The 17,447-nt window shown below is 41.2% G+C and overlaps 1 protein-coding gene across 1 annotated transcript; it reads left to right on the top strand.

The window, feature by feature from the left end:
* The first annotated feature begins 326 nt into the window (after nt 1–326).
* Nucleotides 327–1,278, top strand: LOC149472176 (hemoglobin subunit alpha-C). The gene is made up of 3 exons (XM_089691941.1): nt 327–481; nt 727–931; nt 1,035–1,278. Exons 1-3 carry the CDS (start codon nt 387–389, stop codon nt 1,161–1,163), a joined length of 429 nt encoding a protein of 142 aa, XP_089548067.1. The 5' UTR covers nt 327–386; the 3' UTR covers nt 1,164–1,278.
* Nucleotides 1,279–17,447: the final 16,169 nt, after the last annotated feature.

Genomic DNA, 17,447 nt, shown 5'->3' with positions numbered 1-17,447 from the left:
TAAAATAAAAGTTTTTTTATATCAAACAAGGAATTGGATGCATGAATTGATAAATAAAATAGTATGGTTTTCATGGAATTACAAATGTGATGAAGTAGCAACTTTAATTGGTGCAGGAATGTGTTTGGTCGAATGGCATATTATTATGTATAAAACAAATATGTACATGTTTTACAATTATATTATTTATCCCCAAAGAACCATAGGCTCATGCTGAGTTAAGTGATTTGGTCATGATCCAAGATGAATGGGCGTAGATGTTGTGGTTGTGGGAGTTGCTGCTTAGCCCATCCAATAGATGAAAGATATTTTCTCCTTAGCCCAGTACTCAAACTATATAAAAAGGTGGCATAAAAGATACAAGTGCATCACCAACATAAACAACCATGGCTCTCAACGCTGATGACAAAGCACATATCCGTGCCATCTGGCCATGTATAGCTAGCCATGCTGAGCAGTATGGTGCAGAAGCTCTTCACAGGTATATTAATCTGATGTGTATGTAGACATATGTACATATTAATATGACCTCTGTACTGTGTATTTGTATGTTGTGATACTCACTATATGTAAATAGGTTGATTTTTAGCGTGCGTAATTGTTGGACATTTGTTTACAAGTTAGTTTATATTACTAATAATTGCCATTGCCTCTACTAATAACAATATATGAAATACTAAACTGGCAGTTGATATTTCACCTCTTGCTTTTAATGATCTGTTACAGGATGTTCATTTGCCATCCTCAAACCAAGACTTACTTTCCCAATTTTGACTTCCACGCAAATTCTGCTAACCTAAAGGGTCATGGCAAGAAGGTAATGAATGCTCTGACTGACGTGGTCAAACATCTGGACCACCCTGAGACCTCAATGTGCAGTCTGAGTGATCTCCATGCCTATACCTTGAGGGTGGATCCTGGCAACTTTGCAGTAAGTATTGAGAATAAAATACTGTTGTGACTTTAACATATGTATAGCTCTAAACATATGAAACAGTGACTTTCTAACACACTAATGTTGTTTTTGCATCTAGCTATTGAACAAAAATATCCTGGTAGTCGTTGCTGTCCACCACGGAGACAAACTGGACTGTGCCACCCATCAGGCCCTGGACAAGTTCCTGAACGTGGTTGCTGGTTTGCTGACCTCCAAGTACCGTTAAGGGATTCTTTCATCACAGAGGATAGAGTTACACCACTCACCCAATTATGTATTTCAGGCTACAAAAACAGCTGAATGATAACATATGAAATAAATTGATTATGTTCCAATTTTCATCTCTGGTTTTATTGTATTTTATTCTATATATAGTATAATTTAATAACAAAGTTTGTCTTTTGTGAGTAAGAAACATTTAAAAGGTTTAAGGTTTACATTCACTTTAAATAAAACTGCACTGAAATAATATGGAAGATGCTGCTTATCACCTCCTTGTGAAAATGCTAGTTGCCTGGCTGTTATGCTTCAATACTTTGAGGCACTGACCCGGACGTTGTATGCAGATCCAAAATTTTGACATTAATATAACTTTTTATCTGCATGCTTGATACATTTCTTGTCAAAATTGAAGAAAGCCAGGCTACTAGAATTCTTAGACAGAGGGCAGCATTTGCAGCTCACATATATTTCTCCATGCAGTAAAAATACTGTGTACAACATATATGATAGTCTAGCAAAAAAAATTTAAAAGCATAAAGTTTGTTGTAGTTTTATTTAAATATAAATAAATAAATACAAAAAAATATATATATATATTATATATAAAATAAAAAAAATTATTTATATATTTTTTTTTTTGCAAAACAATCCACTCTTAATGGCTAATGAGAAAAAAACATAAAGCAGTCTCTGGTGCACAATAAAGGGTTTTACCTGTTAAAAGGTGTATGGGGTAATAACAGTAAACCCTATGATGGCTGTACAGAAAATTAACAGCACAAGACATAACATTGATGAACATAAAATATTTTTTTCCCTCCCTACAACATGTAAACCAGTTATACATCAAAACTAGTTCACTGACTTTAAATGTTTTTAAATTGTAAAAAATACACTGATAATAGGGTTAAGTTACTAAACAAGTTGGGACAATTCACTCAATTAAAGTATGACTAAAGGCAACACTTTTTTTAAACATTGGACAGAGTTCAGAGGGATTAGAACACTTGTCAGTTTATATTGCTGCCTTTGCCCCCACTAAGGAGATTCACTCTCTCTATTTGTCCTGTTTACCATTATTTTTGAAAGTGAAAAGAAAGGAAAACCCCAAATGTTGGGTTCCCAGAAAAGTAATAGAGGGGAAATGTTCCAATGGAGACACTAGTTCCGGTGACCTGGGGGTCCCCAAAGAATTCCCCTTCATTTGCAGGGACTTACTCCCACTTCTTGTTTGACTATGTGACAGGAAGTGAAGGTAAATCTCTACAATAGGTGAGAGATGGTGAAAAAAAATCTGACAGGAGTTATAACCCTCCTTTACTGTATCCAAAATGAAAAAAAAATGCCTATAGTTCTACTTCAATTGTAGCTGTTTTGGCTTTGAATACACAATCATGTGTGGTGGAAAAGAAAACTGGAATTTGCTTTGCACATTATCGGATAGTTGAAGTGAACACAGCTTAATCTTCCTAAGTGATCATTTTCTCCTCTATTAAAGTAAATCTCTATCTAGTAAATCAGCCCCGATGTGTTTTAATTTGTGTAAGGCACCACACTAACCCCCAAACTCCCACAGTCCTGCCCAGCCTCCTGCAGTGCCCACCAGCTCCCAGCAGTACCCCCAGGCCTAATACAGGGCCTTAAGCCCCCCCGTGCCATCTATCTCCAACAGTGTCTCATAGTCCTCTGAACCTTCCAAGGTGCCCCCCTGGCCCCAGTAGCACCCTCCAATCTCCTATAGTGCCCCTGCAAGCTCCCAATCTCTCCCAGTCTCCAGGAGAGACCCCATACCCCTCCAGAGGCCTCATCCCTCTTAGTTGTTCCAAGCTTCCTTCAGAAACCTCATTGCCTACAGGCCCACCAAGTCTGCTGCAGAGTCCCCTAACCTCCTCCAGAACTGCAATTTGCCCACAGATACAACCAGCCTCATCCAGAGCCTTCCAATAAATATTTTGCATTCCTATACTTTTATTATTTGGATATAAACTTTTTTTGTATTCTTGGAATAAGGAAGGTTTTGAAATAATTTACTCCTTGTCCTGGTCTCAGAAAGTTTGAGAACCACTTTTTCAGTACATGAAATCCTCTGTGCCTTTTAAGTAATCTTCTACCTACAATAAGGCCATCAAATGTTAGTCTACTCTCCTGGGTGAGCTTTTATATGTTTAGGACAGTAGACAGACATTTTGGGTATGTGAAGATAGAAGGTAGACACTCTGCCCTGTATACCTGTGATTAACCAAGTGCAACATCCCACAACCAATCCCAGAACAGCAGGACCTCAGGAAACTCTAGGCAGATTCTGACTTAAATGACAGCTATAAATCTGTCCTAGTGATCAATTCCCCTTACTTTGGGGAGATTTCCTCCCATTTCCTTTTAGGTTTTTAAAACAGGAAGTGAAAGGGCTTCTCCAGAATGGGACATAGCTTGCAAAAATCTGGGGTTTAACTCTTCCCTGCTCTGTCTAAAAAAGAGAAAGAGAAAGTTGAATGTGAACAGCTTTCTATTAAAATTTATATTAAGTTTCTTTAAAGTTATAGGTCTGTCCACCTAACAGACCTTTAACCCTGAGTACCTAAATCAGCTAGTCTCAAATGGCTGTTACAAATGGTCTTTATATGTTGTTTTTTTTTTATTATTATTATTATTATTATTATTGTTATGTATATTATTTTATGAATTTTCTAATATTTTAGATCATCTCATATTTTGGAGAATTCAAACTATACTCAGATAGGACATACTAGATAAGGGAAATGAATTTGGGCAAGAGATCTGCAGCAAGATTAGTGGCCCTCACCTGTCAAGAACTGGTGTGCAGGCAGCTGGGTCAGAACGAATGAATATGGCCTCAAGCACACTGCTGCTCCCAAACTAACATTTTTGGGGCTTTTGCTGTTTTTTTACCAAAGCCCCTGAATGCACCTCAATAAAAGCCACTGGGCTCCATTCAAAAAAGGAACTTGCATATTTAGGTGTCCAAGCACATTTTGCCTAAATATTGCATGCAGTTCTGAATCTGTCAATTCACTATATCATTCTGCGGTATTTACCACAAAACGCTCAAGACACAGTATATACAGCATGAAAAGGCGTTAACCGCTTCCCATCCACCCTATAGCAAAAGTACTGCTACAGGACGGCACAGGTGCGCAAAATCACGTATATATATATACACGTGATTTTGCATTTCCAGGTAGGGTATTCGCGGCCCCAGCTGTCACTGGCCGGTGGTTACTCACTGACACCTGTGATTGCTGAGTATTGCTGAGCAACAAAACAGTTCTCTCCCTTGTCAGCTCCTGCACACTGCTTTGCATAGCTGTGGCTCCTCCATTGAAATGCCGCTTACCAGCTCTCCTCTCACCACTCGCTGTCAGCATGAGGAGAGGACTGCCGATAACCAGCATTTCCTATTTACCAGCTGATCAGCTGTGAATGGACACAGCTGGTCACATGGTAAAAGCAGCTGTGATTGGCCCATTCCTTAATCAAGTGATCAGCTATGTCCAAAGGACATAGTGATCACAGATCACGCACAGTGCGCGACCCAGGGGGCGCGCGGGGGGTATGGTTTTGGGAGGATGTCCATAGATGCCCTCCCAGAACTAGCCGACCGCGCTGTAGCCACCTTTTGGCTATACCGCAGCCAGGAACTGGTTAAACGATGCTCAATTGGTAGTAAGGGGCCTAAAGTGTGCCAAGAAAATATCCCCACACCATTACACCACTACCACCAGTCTAAATCATTGATACAAGGAAGGATGGAGCCATGCTTCATGTTGTTTACTCCAAATGCTGACCTTACCACCTGAATGTCGCAGCTGAAATCGAGACTCATAAGACCAGGCAACGTTTTTCCAATATTCTATTGTCCAATTTTGGTGAGCCCGTACAAATTATTACCTTAGTTTCCTGTTCTTAGCTGACAGGAGTAGTACCCAGAGTGGTCTTCTGCTGCTGTAGCCCATCTGTTTCAGGTTCAACATGTGTGTTCAGAGATGGTATTCTGCATACCTTGTAACGTGGTTATTTCAGTTACTGTTGCCTTTCTATCATCTCAAACCAGTCTGGCAATTCTCCTCTGACCTCTGGCATTTTTGTCCACAACTGCAACTCATTGGATATTATCTCTTTTTTTGGACCATTCTCTGTAAACCCTAGAGATGGTTGTGCGTGAAAATCCCAATAGATCAGCAGTCATGCCACGCTCAAAGTCATTTAAATCCCCTTTCTTGCGCATTCTGATCCTTGGTTTGAACTTCAGCAAGTCATCTCCACCACGTGTAGATGTCAAAACTCATTCAGTTGCTGCCATGTGATTGGCTGATTAGCAATTTGTGTTACCAAGCAATTGAACAGGTGTACCTAATAAAGAAGTTGGTGAATGTATTTTGATAGGGAAGTTTGTGAACAACCAAAAACATGTTGTGGCACAATTTATTTCAAGCTTTTTATTCCTGATATGTGCCTGCTGTACCATGTACTATGAAAAAGTATCCTGTTCTCTTTGTATTGCATCTTTTGTGTGAAATACCTAGTGTTCCTGCCAGTTCCTCTGCTTTCCTATTAGAATCTGACCACACTAGGCATGAGAGCACAGTGTAGCCAGCATTATGGCCTTCTCACTGAGTCCCTGTAGACTGAGGATTATAAAATTTCAAAATATAGAAAAGTTAAAATGGACCATCACCTTCTAAAGTGGTTGTAAACCTCTGACTTGAAAAATGAACAAAACAAATTCTTCTATAGTGTGTACATTCCTCAATCCAAAGCACCTAATGTGATTTATGTCTGCTATCTTGTTCCTCTGCTATCTGCATGAGTTATTTTTGACGGACTGTGCCGACCCTCTACAGATCAAGGCGGATGGGGGAGGGGGCTCCAGCACACAGCCCGTGATTGACAGCCTCAGCTGTGCAGGTTTCCCTTTGAGAATGTGTGGAGGGAGGGTGTCCTGTCCCTCCACTCAGATCTCAGATTACACTCAGCTTTGCTCCCTGAGCTGTGCAGTATGTGACGTCAAATTCCCCCTGCCCCCTGCCTCTGGAAACTTAGAAAATCTGTGTAAATTTTGGGCTGATGGCAGATGGCAGCAGATAAATAGGTTTAGCAAGGTGCTGCCAGCTTTGAGCATGTCTACTTGCTCTTCTAGCCTGTAGCCTCTAGCCCACAAGCTACTGCAGGAAGAGGAGGAAAGCTTCACAAATTGCTCAATATTGGCATCAGAGAGCAAAAGGAACAGGCCTACTGTTGGGGTCTTTACTCCACATCTGAGGATCCAAAACCAAGGAAAGGAGCTGAACAGACCTACTGTTGGGCCTGTCCACCTACATCAGGGAGAGAGGACAGATCTGCATGCTACATCTGTCAAAGCTGCTCCCTGAGATTGAACTTGAGGGAGAGAGTCGCTGTGCCTCCAGGGACAAAGCTGAGAAACTGCACCCTGTGTGGGGATCTGGGACCTGGCTTCTGGAACCTGATGATCAGCAAGCCATTGACTAGTCTTTTGCTGGGAGTGGTGAGCTCAACTACACATCTTTAGCCCATACCAATCACAATAAATGCAGTAGGGACCACTCTTACCTAGTTGCTTATTCAGACTCACCACCAACACTCTTAAATTGACAATACACCAGCTAAAGAAGGACCTCACCGAAAGCTGGACATTGTTAATTATTAGACGCCAGGTACTGTTCACCATCTTCACAGGGTACGCCATGCAATAGGAAAGCATACTCTCAACTGCTGCTGAGGTTGTATGCATGGCCTGCATACAAGGACTCTTTTATCCTTCTGAGTTAGTTGATGCAGCTCTAGAGGACTCCAGCTGCACCTGTTTTAGTTAGGTTTAGCTGTGCTATAGTCTTTTGAGTGCCATTTAGTGAGTCATTGACCGTTTATATCTTATAGTGCTTTTAAGTCTGTACAATTATCTGTTTAATAATTTATGCCTTGTTTGATTGCTTTTGCCATAATATACTTACTTAATTTACCACCACATTGTTTGTGGCCTAATTCCTGTGTATTCTTAAAGAGTGATAGCCAACTTACTCTTATTTCCACAGGTATAAATGGCTTTAGCCTACAACCAAGTGTGTCACTTGGGAGTGAGCAGTTAAGAGAGTCATGGCAGAGCAAAGAACTCGTCATCACCAGAAGCTCCTGCAGAGGTAAGCGCTACAGTAGTACAACTTGTGTAGGACGATTTGTTTCATCTCTGTGTATCACGTGAAGCTAGTCACTTTACAAGATATATGTTTACAACCACTTTAAGTTCTTTAGATATCACCCCCTTTGGGAATACAATCAGGTATTAACAACATTTTTTTTCTGAATACCTCTCTGTGGGGCCTGGCCCCACTCTTCCAGCTTTATCACTTAGTAGAGAATAATGCCCCCCCCCTTTCCCGAAGCCTCCTGGGATACTCACCTTATACATCCTAGGAGACTTTAGGGCAATGTCCAGCACATTCAGCATGAGCCAGGCAATCTTGGAGCCACTATGCATGTGCAGCAGTGCCTCACAAGGAGGGCCGGGTGCAAGAACCCAGAAGAGATAGCCAGCTCCATAAGGATGTGAGTATAGAAGATGGCATGGGACCTGACATTCTGTGGTGAAGTGGAAGGTTACAGACAAAGCTGGATTCTCTGGGCAGATGAGAATGTTTTTTAATGTAAAAGTAAAATAAAAACTAAAAGTTGGAGTGAAGTTCCTCTTTAAGCCTATAGGAATTAGCATTTGAAAAAAATTGCTTAGACAGGCACTAACACTGGAGGGAGATATGGCAGCAGTGCTTCTTAGGTAAGTAAACAGCTAGGAAGGGGGAAGAAGGGCTTATGCAAATTTTATTGGGACTGGGGAGGTGGGTAAGTGATAGTTTAGGTAAAGGTATATCTGTACTTTACACAGCATGGAGTGGGATATTTTGGACAGGGAAAAGAGGAAGGGTATAAAAGGTAGCAGATGATCTCTGTAAGAATTCTAAAGCCTAAAACTAAAATGTCACTAAGTCTAGTCACTGCTGCTCTGTTAATGCAGCACATATCAATTAAGACATACTGGCAGAAGATACAAATATATTGTAAAATATTTCTAGGAAGTGTTTATTAAAAATAGCATATGGGAGAATGGCAATGCAACTATTATTGTACCTTCAAGCTAGAGTGCAAATCCAGTATAATTTTGGTTTAACCACTTGCCTATTGGGCACTTATACCCCCTTCCTGCCCAGACCAATTTTAAGCTTTCAGCACTGTAATTTTTCGACTGACAATTACTCAGTCATGCAACACTGCATCCATATAAAAATTTTTGTTATTTTTTTCTCACAAATAGAGCTTTCTTTTGGTTGTATTTAATCAGCACTGGGTTTTTTTTATTTTTTGTGCTATAAATGAAAAAAGACCAAAACATTTGAAAAAAAATCCAAATATTTCTTTGTTTCTGTTGTAAAATTTTCCAAATAAGTAATTTTTCTTAATAAATTTTGGCCAAATTTTATACTGCTATTTCTTTGCTATTTCTACTGCTAATTCTTTGATAAAGATAACCTAAATATGTCTATATTATTTGGTCCGTGTGAAGGGTATAGAGTCTACAAGCTATGGTACCAAATAGTGAAAATTGATCACACCTGATGTACTGACATTTCTTGAGACACTAACAAGCCAGGACAGTAAAAATATCTCCCAAATGACCCCTTTTTGGAAAGTAGACAGTCCAAGGTATTTAGTATGAGGCATAGTGAGTTTTTTGAAGTTGCAATTTTTTCCCACAAGATTTTTTTTTACACAAAATTGTCATATTAACAGGTTATTTATCTCACACGGCATATGCATACTTGCAACTAGACTCCAAAACACATGGGGATACCACATGTTTAAGACTTTTTCACAGCCTAGCCATGTAAAGAGGCCCAACTTGGAAGGAGCACCGTCAGGTGTCCTAGGGGTATAAATTACACATTTAATTTCCTGACTACCTATTATACTTTTGAAGGCCCTGGAGCACCAGGACAATGGAATTACCCACAAAATGACCCCATATTGAGAAGCAAACACCCCAACGAGACATAATTAATCTTTTGAACATGTCATTTTTTTCCACAAGTTTTAAGAAAATGTGGAAAGAAAATTAAAACTTTTTTTTTTACACAAAGTTGTCCATTTCTAAGATATTTTCAGCACATACATAGCAAAAATTACACCCCAAAATACATTCTGCTACTCCTCCTAAGTATGGAGGTACCACGTATGTGAGACTTTTCCACAGCCTGGCCACATAGAGAGCCCCAACATCCGAGTAGTGCCTTTAGGACTTCTAGGGGCAAAAATTACACATCTAATTTCTTGACAACCTATGATGTTTTTGAAGGCCCTGGAGCACCAGGAAAGTGGAACACCCACAAAATGACCCCATTTTGGAAAGCAAACACTCCAACATATTTTTTGTGAGGCATAATGAGTCTTTTGAATATGTAATTTTTTTTCCACAAATTTTAAGAAAATGTTGAATGAAAATGAAAACTTTTTTTTTTACACAAAGTTGAACGTTTCTAACATATTTTCAACACATAGCACATACATAGCAAAAATTATACCCCAAAATACATTCTGCTACTTCTTCTGACCCTAATTTGGAAAGAAAACATTTGAACGTATTTTTTGTGAGGCATAATGAATCATTTGAACATATCTTTTTTTTCCACAAGTTTTAAGAAAATGTGGAAAGAAAATGAAAACTTTTTTTTTAAACAAAGTTGTCCAATTATAAGATATTTCCAATACATACCAGGTATATACCAAAAATTACACCCCAAAATACATTCTGCTACCTCTCCTGATTATTGCGATACCACATGTGTGAGACCTTTCCACAGCCTGGCCACACAGAGAGGTCCAACATCTAAGTAGCACCTTGGCGTTCTAGGGGTAAACATTACACTTCTAATTTCCTGACAACCTATCACATTTTTGAAGGCTCTGGAGCAACAGGAAAGTGGAAACACCCACAAAATAACCCCATTTTGGAAAGCAAACACCACAACGTATTTTCTAAAAGTCATAATGAGTCTTTTGAACATTTAATTTTTTTCCACAAATTTTCAGAAAATGTGGAAAGAAAATGAAAATGTATTTTTTTAACACAAAGTTGTCAATCTATAAGATATTTTTAACAAAGCATGGACATGCCAAGAATTACACCCCAAAATACATTATTCTACTCCTGATTATAGGGATACCACACGTGTAAGACCTTTCCAATGTCTGTACAGATTATGTGCCCAACATTGCAACAAGTGTAACACAAAATTAAAAAAACACTGTATAGGAAACAATGTAAACAAAAGATTACCTGTGGTTTGAGTACAGGCAGCAGGCAGGAACAAGGTCCATAAAAAGTCCTGAATCAGTACAGGCAGCAGGCAGAGATATGGTCAGCACAGCTAAAGTATTGGTTAAGGCTGCAGGTGAGAACATGGTCCATAAAATGTCCTGGGTCAATACAGGCAACAGGCAGAGATATGGTCAGCACAGCAAAAGTATTTGTCCAGGCAACAGGCAGGAACATGGTCCATAAAATGTCCTGGGTCATTACATGCAGCAGGTAGGGATATGGTTAGCACAGCCAAAGTATTCATCCAGATAGCAAGCAGGAACATAGTCCATAAAAGGTCCTGGGTCAGTACAGGCAGTAGGCAGAGATATGGTCAGCACAGCCAAACAATTTGTCCAGGCAGAAGGCAGGAACATCACGCTTAGGGCCTCAGTCAGGTAGAACCGGGGCACGGGGGTAGAGGCTTTGTCCCACCCAATCTCTTCGAAGCCTTCTGGACAAACAGACAATGTTCCGGGAATTACAAAACCCAGAGAAAACCAAAAATTTACTCTACTCTGAAGCTCCTCACATATGTGAGACCCCTGTGTTATCTTGAATCCCACTACTACAGTAGAAGGGCAAAAGATCAATTCAAGCAGCAGGCAAAAAACATGGTCGATTAACAGGCGGAGGTCAGTCCAAGAAGAAGGCATAAATGTGGTTGATAATCGAGATGGCAGGAAGAAGCATAGTCGATAAACAGGCCAGGGTCAGTTCAGGTGGAAGGCAGAAACGTGGTGGATAAACAATGTAGATGGCAGGCAATGGCATAGTCAACAAACAGGCCAGGCCCTTTTAAGCTAGAAGGCAGTGGCATGGTTGGTTGAGGCAGCAGGCAAATGATCAGTAGAGATATTGAAAATGAGGAAATGGCAGACTGTTAGAAATATGGGCTAATATTTTAGTGACATGCAAAAACGTTGTAAGCAGTCTCTGATGCACAGGCCTGGTTGGGAGGGACACTGGGGACAATGAAAGCTGATATCTCTTCTAACTCCTCCTCCTCTGCTGCACACCCGGCATCTTTTTTGGCATCTTTGGCCTGCTTCTGTTTGTGGAATGCTCTCAGGGAAATGGCGCTCATGAAATCTGCTCACAGAATCAGATGAATGCTTTCTGGGGGGGATCCTTGCCGGCAGATAAGGGACACGACAATTTCTTCCATAAATTTAAGGACGCAGTAGGTCTTTTTGTGGATTTGGTGTAGGTGACACAGGCATTTTAAATAGCTAAATGAATAAGATAAAATGCAACAATTTTATATAAAAAATGGGACCTTCTTGTTGCTAAATAGGGCTGTAGCATCTGATCATTGAAATCCACCCCCCCAGTAGAGATTATAATCTTGGATGCACAAAGGCTTTTGAATGGGACCGTGTCTTCCAGTAATTTCCACCGAAGTGTCATTGTGCTTGGTGGACAGGATGTACATGTCTCTCTTATCCTTCCACTTCAGGGCCAGTACTTTGTCGTTTCTTAGACTTGCTGATTCCCCCCCTTATAGCCTGGTGTTCACTAGAGCTTGTGGGAAGCCCTCCCTGTTTTTTCGGGAGGTGCCGCAGGCCAAGGTTTTCTCACAGTACAGGTGTCAGATATGGGGCAGACTGGTATAGAAATTGTCAAGGTAGATGTGATAGCTTTTTTGGAAAAGAAGAAAAGTCTGGTCCCAGACAACTTTTCCACTTGTGCCAATGTAGGTTGGGCACTCAGGGGGCTGCAGCGGGACATCTTTGTCTTCAAACATGCAGAACACATACAAATATCCAGTGGCTCTTTCACAAAGCTTATATAGCTTTACACCATATCTAGCCATTTTGCTTGGAATATATTGCTTGATTCCCAGCTGGCCAGTGAAGTGAAAAACATACATTTTGTTCAGGGACATAAAGTTCAGCAAATCATTGGGAAAAAAATTAAGAAGTGGGCGAATTTTGTATAATTTGTCATAGTTGGGAAGATCTTGGGGAGGGCACTGGGTATTGTCACTGAAATGAAGGAATCACATGATCATCTCATAATGTGACTTGGGTATTACAGAAGAATAATTGGACATGTGGTGCATTCGTTGCGTGGACCAGTAAGCATGTCCTTCATTTCTTTTGTATGCTTCATGTTATGGTGAGGCCTAAAAATAACTTAAATTCCTCCAATGTAAGAGGTCTCCATTCAAATGGACAGGCATAGCATGAACTGGGGTTGTTAGTAATGAAATGTTGGAAAAAAGGTTTGTCTTGTCCACAATAAAATGAAGTAAACTGTAGGGTAAAAATAAATAGAAAAAATCAATTTCTGAAAAATTTTTCATGTTGGGCTGCACACCTGGCTGTGCGGTGAAAGGGGGATTGACTGCTGATCCTGAGTTGGAAGGCAGCCATATTGGGTTGGCAAGAGTGTCTGGGAGGTATGTTTGGATCCTGATTGTTGGGGTTTGATGGGATATTCCAGTGCTGGAACTGGACCTATTATCCATGGGTCTAGCACCAATCTACGTTTTGACCATTGGAGTGTATGGTGCAGCTGGTGGTTGCCTGGTTTTCAGAGCATCGTTTCGTTTTAGGAGGGACCCTTTCCTCTTCTGATTCAGTCGTTGATCCACTACTTTCAATAGGTTTATACACTGAATCAGAGCTCCCCGCTGCTCTCATCTGTCATACTGAGGATTTTGAACGCCTCTTCACCATGTTTTTTACATGGCTGGCTCTGGTAGCACTGAGACAGGTAGACTGCTGATGGTGGCTGTACTACAGGTACCCTGGTGATGGTGGCTGTGAGACATCTGCTGATGGCAGCACTGACAGATGATGTGCGACAGATGCACTGCTGATGGGCAATGATGGGCGACAGGTGCACTGCTGATGGGCTCTGATGGGCAACAGGTACACTGATGGGTGACAGGTGCACTGCTGACGAGCACTGATGGGTGACAGCTGCACTGCTTATGGGCACTGATGGGTGATAGGTGCACTGCTGATGGGCACTGATTGGTGACAGGCGAACTGATGGGCAACAGGTACATTGATGGACACTGATGGGCAACAGGTACACTGATGGGTGACAGGTGCACTGATGGCCGACAGGTACACTTATGGGCAACAAGTGCTCTGATGGGTGACAGGTACACTGATGGGAGACAGGTAAACTGATGGTGGGCACTGTGACAGATGCACTGTGGCTGTGTTTGTGCACTGTGTACAGAACGGTAACTGGCTGGCAGTGGGTAAAGTCCGGGCACACAGCAGAGAGCAGTTCAGGCAAGCAATGGGTAAAGTCCAGGCACACAGCAGAGGGCAGGCTGGCATGCAATGAGTAAGTCCGGGCACACAGCAGAGGGCAGTTCAGGCAGGCAATGGGTAAAGTCCAGGCACACAGCAGAGGGCAGGCTTGCAGACAATGAGTAAGTCCAGGCACACAGCAGAGGGCAGTTCAGGCAGGCATTTAGTAAAGTCTGGGCACACAGCAGAGGGCAATTCAGACAGGCAATAGGTAAAATCCGGGCGCACAGCAGAGGGCAGGCTGGCAGGCAATGAGTAAGTCCGGGCACACAGCAGAGGGCAGTTCCGGCAGGCAATGGGTAAAGTCCGGGCACACAGCAGAGGACAGGCTGGCAGGCAATAAGTAAGTCCAGGCACACAACAGAGGGAAGTTCAGGCAGGCAATGGGTAAAGTCTAGGCACACAGCAGAGGGCAGACTGGCAGGCAATGGTTAGTCCGGGCACACAGCAGAGAGCAGTTCTGGCAGGCAATGGGGAAAGTCCGGGCACACAGCAGAGGCATGCTGGCAGGCAATGAGTAAGTCTGGGCACACAGCAGAGGGGCACACAGTTGTTACTCATAACAACTTGATAACAAATAATGTTCTTTAGCAAGGAGCATATATTCCACATTAATAATTATTCTACCAAAATTAGTGTGCTCTGTAAATTGCCTCCAGGATTATTCCTGTCTCTTCTTGCTGGAGGCTGCCATTTTGCTGAAGCCCAAAGCACTGAGAGCAGTAAATCATAAAGTGGAACTAAACCCATCGATTTAATGGTTTCAAACAAGAGTTACCTTCCTAGAATGCCAGAAATGCTAATTGTCACATTTGCTTGTGTCCTCAACCAAACTGTCGAGCCATCAAATGGTTGGTGTCATAACTGATCACATGTGCAGCACCATGCCTGTTGCAGACCAGAGAGAAGTAGCTTCCTTGCCTCTAGAGGATAGGAGGGTTTAATTCCACTTTAAAGTTGTCAGAAGATTGGCCGCTATAAATTCAGCAGTGGCTAAAAATAGAGAGCAACAGAGAATCTGCAGAGCAAGGTGAGACAATGTATTTTGGGATTTTAAGCAGTATAGGCACTTGTTTTGTAATGTTTTACATACCTGAAGTGATCTAGCAGCACTTCATTTTCTGACTAAAGTTCCACTTTAGTGCATTCTATACATTAAAGGTAAAAAATCTTTTTATCTGCAGCTCCCCCCATCCTTATACTTACCTGAGCCTGATCTCGATTCAGCACTTTGCATGAGGCTCTCTCTGCACTCTCTATTCTCACTGGACAGATAGGCAACAGCTGGAACCAATGGCTTCATGCTACTGTCAATCACAGGCAGTGAGAAGAGAGCAGAGGGTGGGGCCAAGCTGTGCTCTGTGTGACAATGTACACGCAGAGAGTGGCTTAGGAGTGATCTCGCATGAGTGCCCCATAGCAAGCTACTTTCTGCTTTCTAGGAAGGAGCCAGGTGCACCAGCGAGGGACCCGAGAAGAGGAGGATCAGGCTGCTCTGGCCAAAACTATTGCACAGAGCAGGTAAGTATAATAGGAGTTTTTTAATTGTTTTTTTTTAATCCTTTAGAATCACATTAACAGTCGAAAAAGTTACAAGAGTAGCAAGAGGAGGCTGAAACTGTGTTGAAAATATTGGTTGCTGCGGGGTTTCTGTGGTAGTGAGCCCTTGTGGAAAGTCAACTCAGGGTTCCCTGGAGCACAGAGTTTAAGCTCCAGCCTGATTATTCACAAGGATCCCTGATGGTGGGGAAGGGCTTGCAGCAAGCTGGAACCAGGTTGCGGCCCTCAGAAATGCTCAGCTGATGTTGCAGAGAACACTCACATTTGCAGAGTACAAATGGCAGGACACAGAAGAGGATCAGGAAAACGAGCTGAGGCCAGGGAGGGTGGCAGGCAAACAACAATGGTAAACAAAGCCGGGGTTGGTACATGGGAAGTCAGACACATAATACAAGTAATGCAAAGCAAACTGCAAGGCAAACCAGGAGCTCAAAGAAACTGGGAAGTTACTCAGGCAACGCTGGCTGCACTGAGCATGTCTTATATAGGCAAGCAGACCGGGAGGTGGGCCAGGAAGTGATAGAAGGGAAAGGGATATAAATGCACAGTAAAGGTGAACACAGAAGCCAGCAGCACATGTAATTCATAGGTCGAGCAGAAGCACTGCAGCAAGGAAGTAAGAATTTCACAGGTAGGAAACTGCAGTCTAAACCATGACAGTTGCCTTATACTGTATATTCTTTTTATATAAATTAATATAAAAAAACAACCTCACTAGGGTAAAGTCAATTCATTAAAGAAAACCTGAGTGATTTGAACTGTAATAAATGCATATTTTGTATGTTTATCTTTAGAAAAAATAGCCTTTCAAAACAATTAGCAGATCCTGTAATTGTTGCTCTTGGTTCTACAGTACTCCTTTTCCCAAGCCTTTCTAATAATCCAGTTAACAGAAGATGTGAGAAAACATTGCTTCCAAGTGCACACATACTCCCCGCTGTGCCAAAATACTTTTTTTACTTACTGAACTGCAACTCAATTTATAACATTTGTATCATGTGTTTTTTCTGGATTTTTGTTTGATATTTTGTCTCTATCATTTAAAATACACCTATGATAAAAAGTTATTATTATTATACAGTATTTATAAAGCGCCAATAGTTCGCTCAGCGCTGTACATTATAAAGGGGGGACAGAACATGTGACAGAACAATACCAATACAATGCAAAACATGAGGGGATCGAGGGCCCTGCTCTTTCAAGCTTACAATCTAGGAATAGACCCTTCATTTCTTTGTAGGTGGGCAATCTTCCAAAATCTGCAGGGGATCAAATAATTATTTTGCCCACTGTATGAGATAAGCTGTCAGTACATCAGGACTGATCAATTTTCAAATATATAGTATATACTATAAATTATAGACTCTATAACTTTCATGCCAGCTAAATAATTTATAAAATACATTTTGTCCTAAATGCATTAAGAAAGATTATTTATTTGCAAACTTTCATAACAGAAACAAAGAAAAACTTGATTTTTTCAAAATATTTGCTCTTTTTTTTTCTTTAAATAGCAAAATAATAAAAACCTGATCACATACCACCAAAAAAAAGCTCTACCTGTGTCAAAAAACGATGTCAAATGCATTTGGGTACAGTGTTGCATTTAATTGCCATTCAAAGTGTGACAATGCTGAAATCTGAAAAATGGCCTGGATTGGAAGGGGATGAAACAGTCCGGACTTAGTGGTTAAACATAGAGTCAGTAAGTCCAAAAATTTAAATAAAGGTCCAGTAAGAAGGATTGTTTGAACATGTGGTTTCCTGACTCATTGAAGGTAACCTCTGGTCATACATTTTGTTATTATACAATTTTTATTATATGCTCAGTGTTAATTTCCCAGGAGGGAAATATACTGTGATGGTACATGGGCTGCCTTTGTTGACCTTTTGCCAAACAGAAAATCGCTTGCGCCTTAAAAAAATATCGGGTTAATGCCTGCAGCTGCAGGCATCAGCCCGGTATAAGCTTGCAAACTGGCAACGAATATGTGTGCCCACAAGTCGATATTGTTTTTATTTTCTGTTTACTCTTACTAGTTTGCCTAACATAATCTAGTTGCCCCCAGGA

The sequence above is a fragment of the Staurois parvus genome, unplaced genomic scaffold (genome assembly GCF_062004578.1).
Source record: "Staurois parvus isolate SC_StPar_1 unplaced genomic scaffold, SC_StPar_1.0 ptg000022l, whole genome shotgun sequence".
Lineage (NCBI taxonomy): Eukaryota > Metazoa > Chordata > Amphibia > Anura > Ranidae > Staurois > Staurois parvus.
The sequence above is the reverse complement of the archived record's forward strand: the minus strand, read 5'-3'. Positions and strand labels throughout refer to the sequence as shown.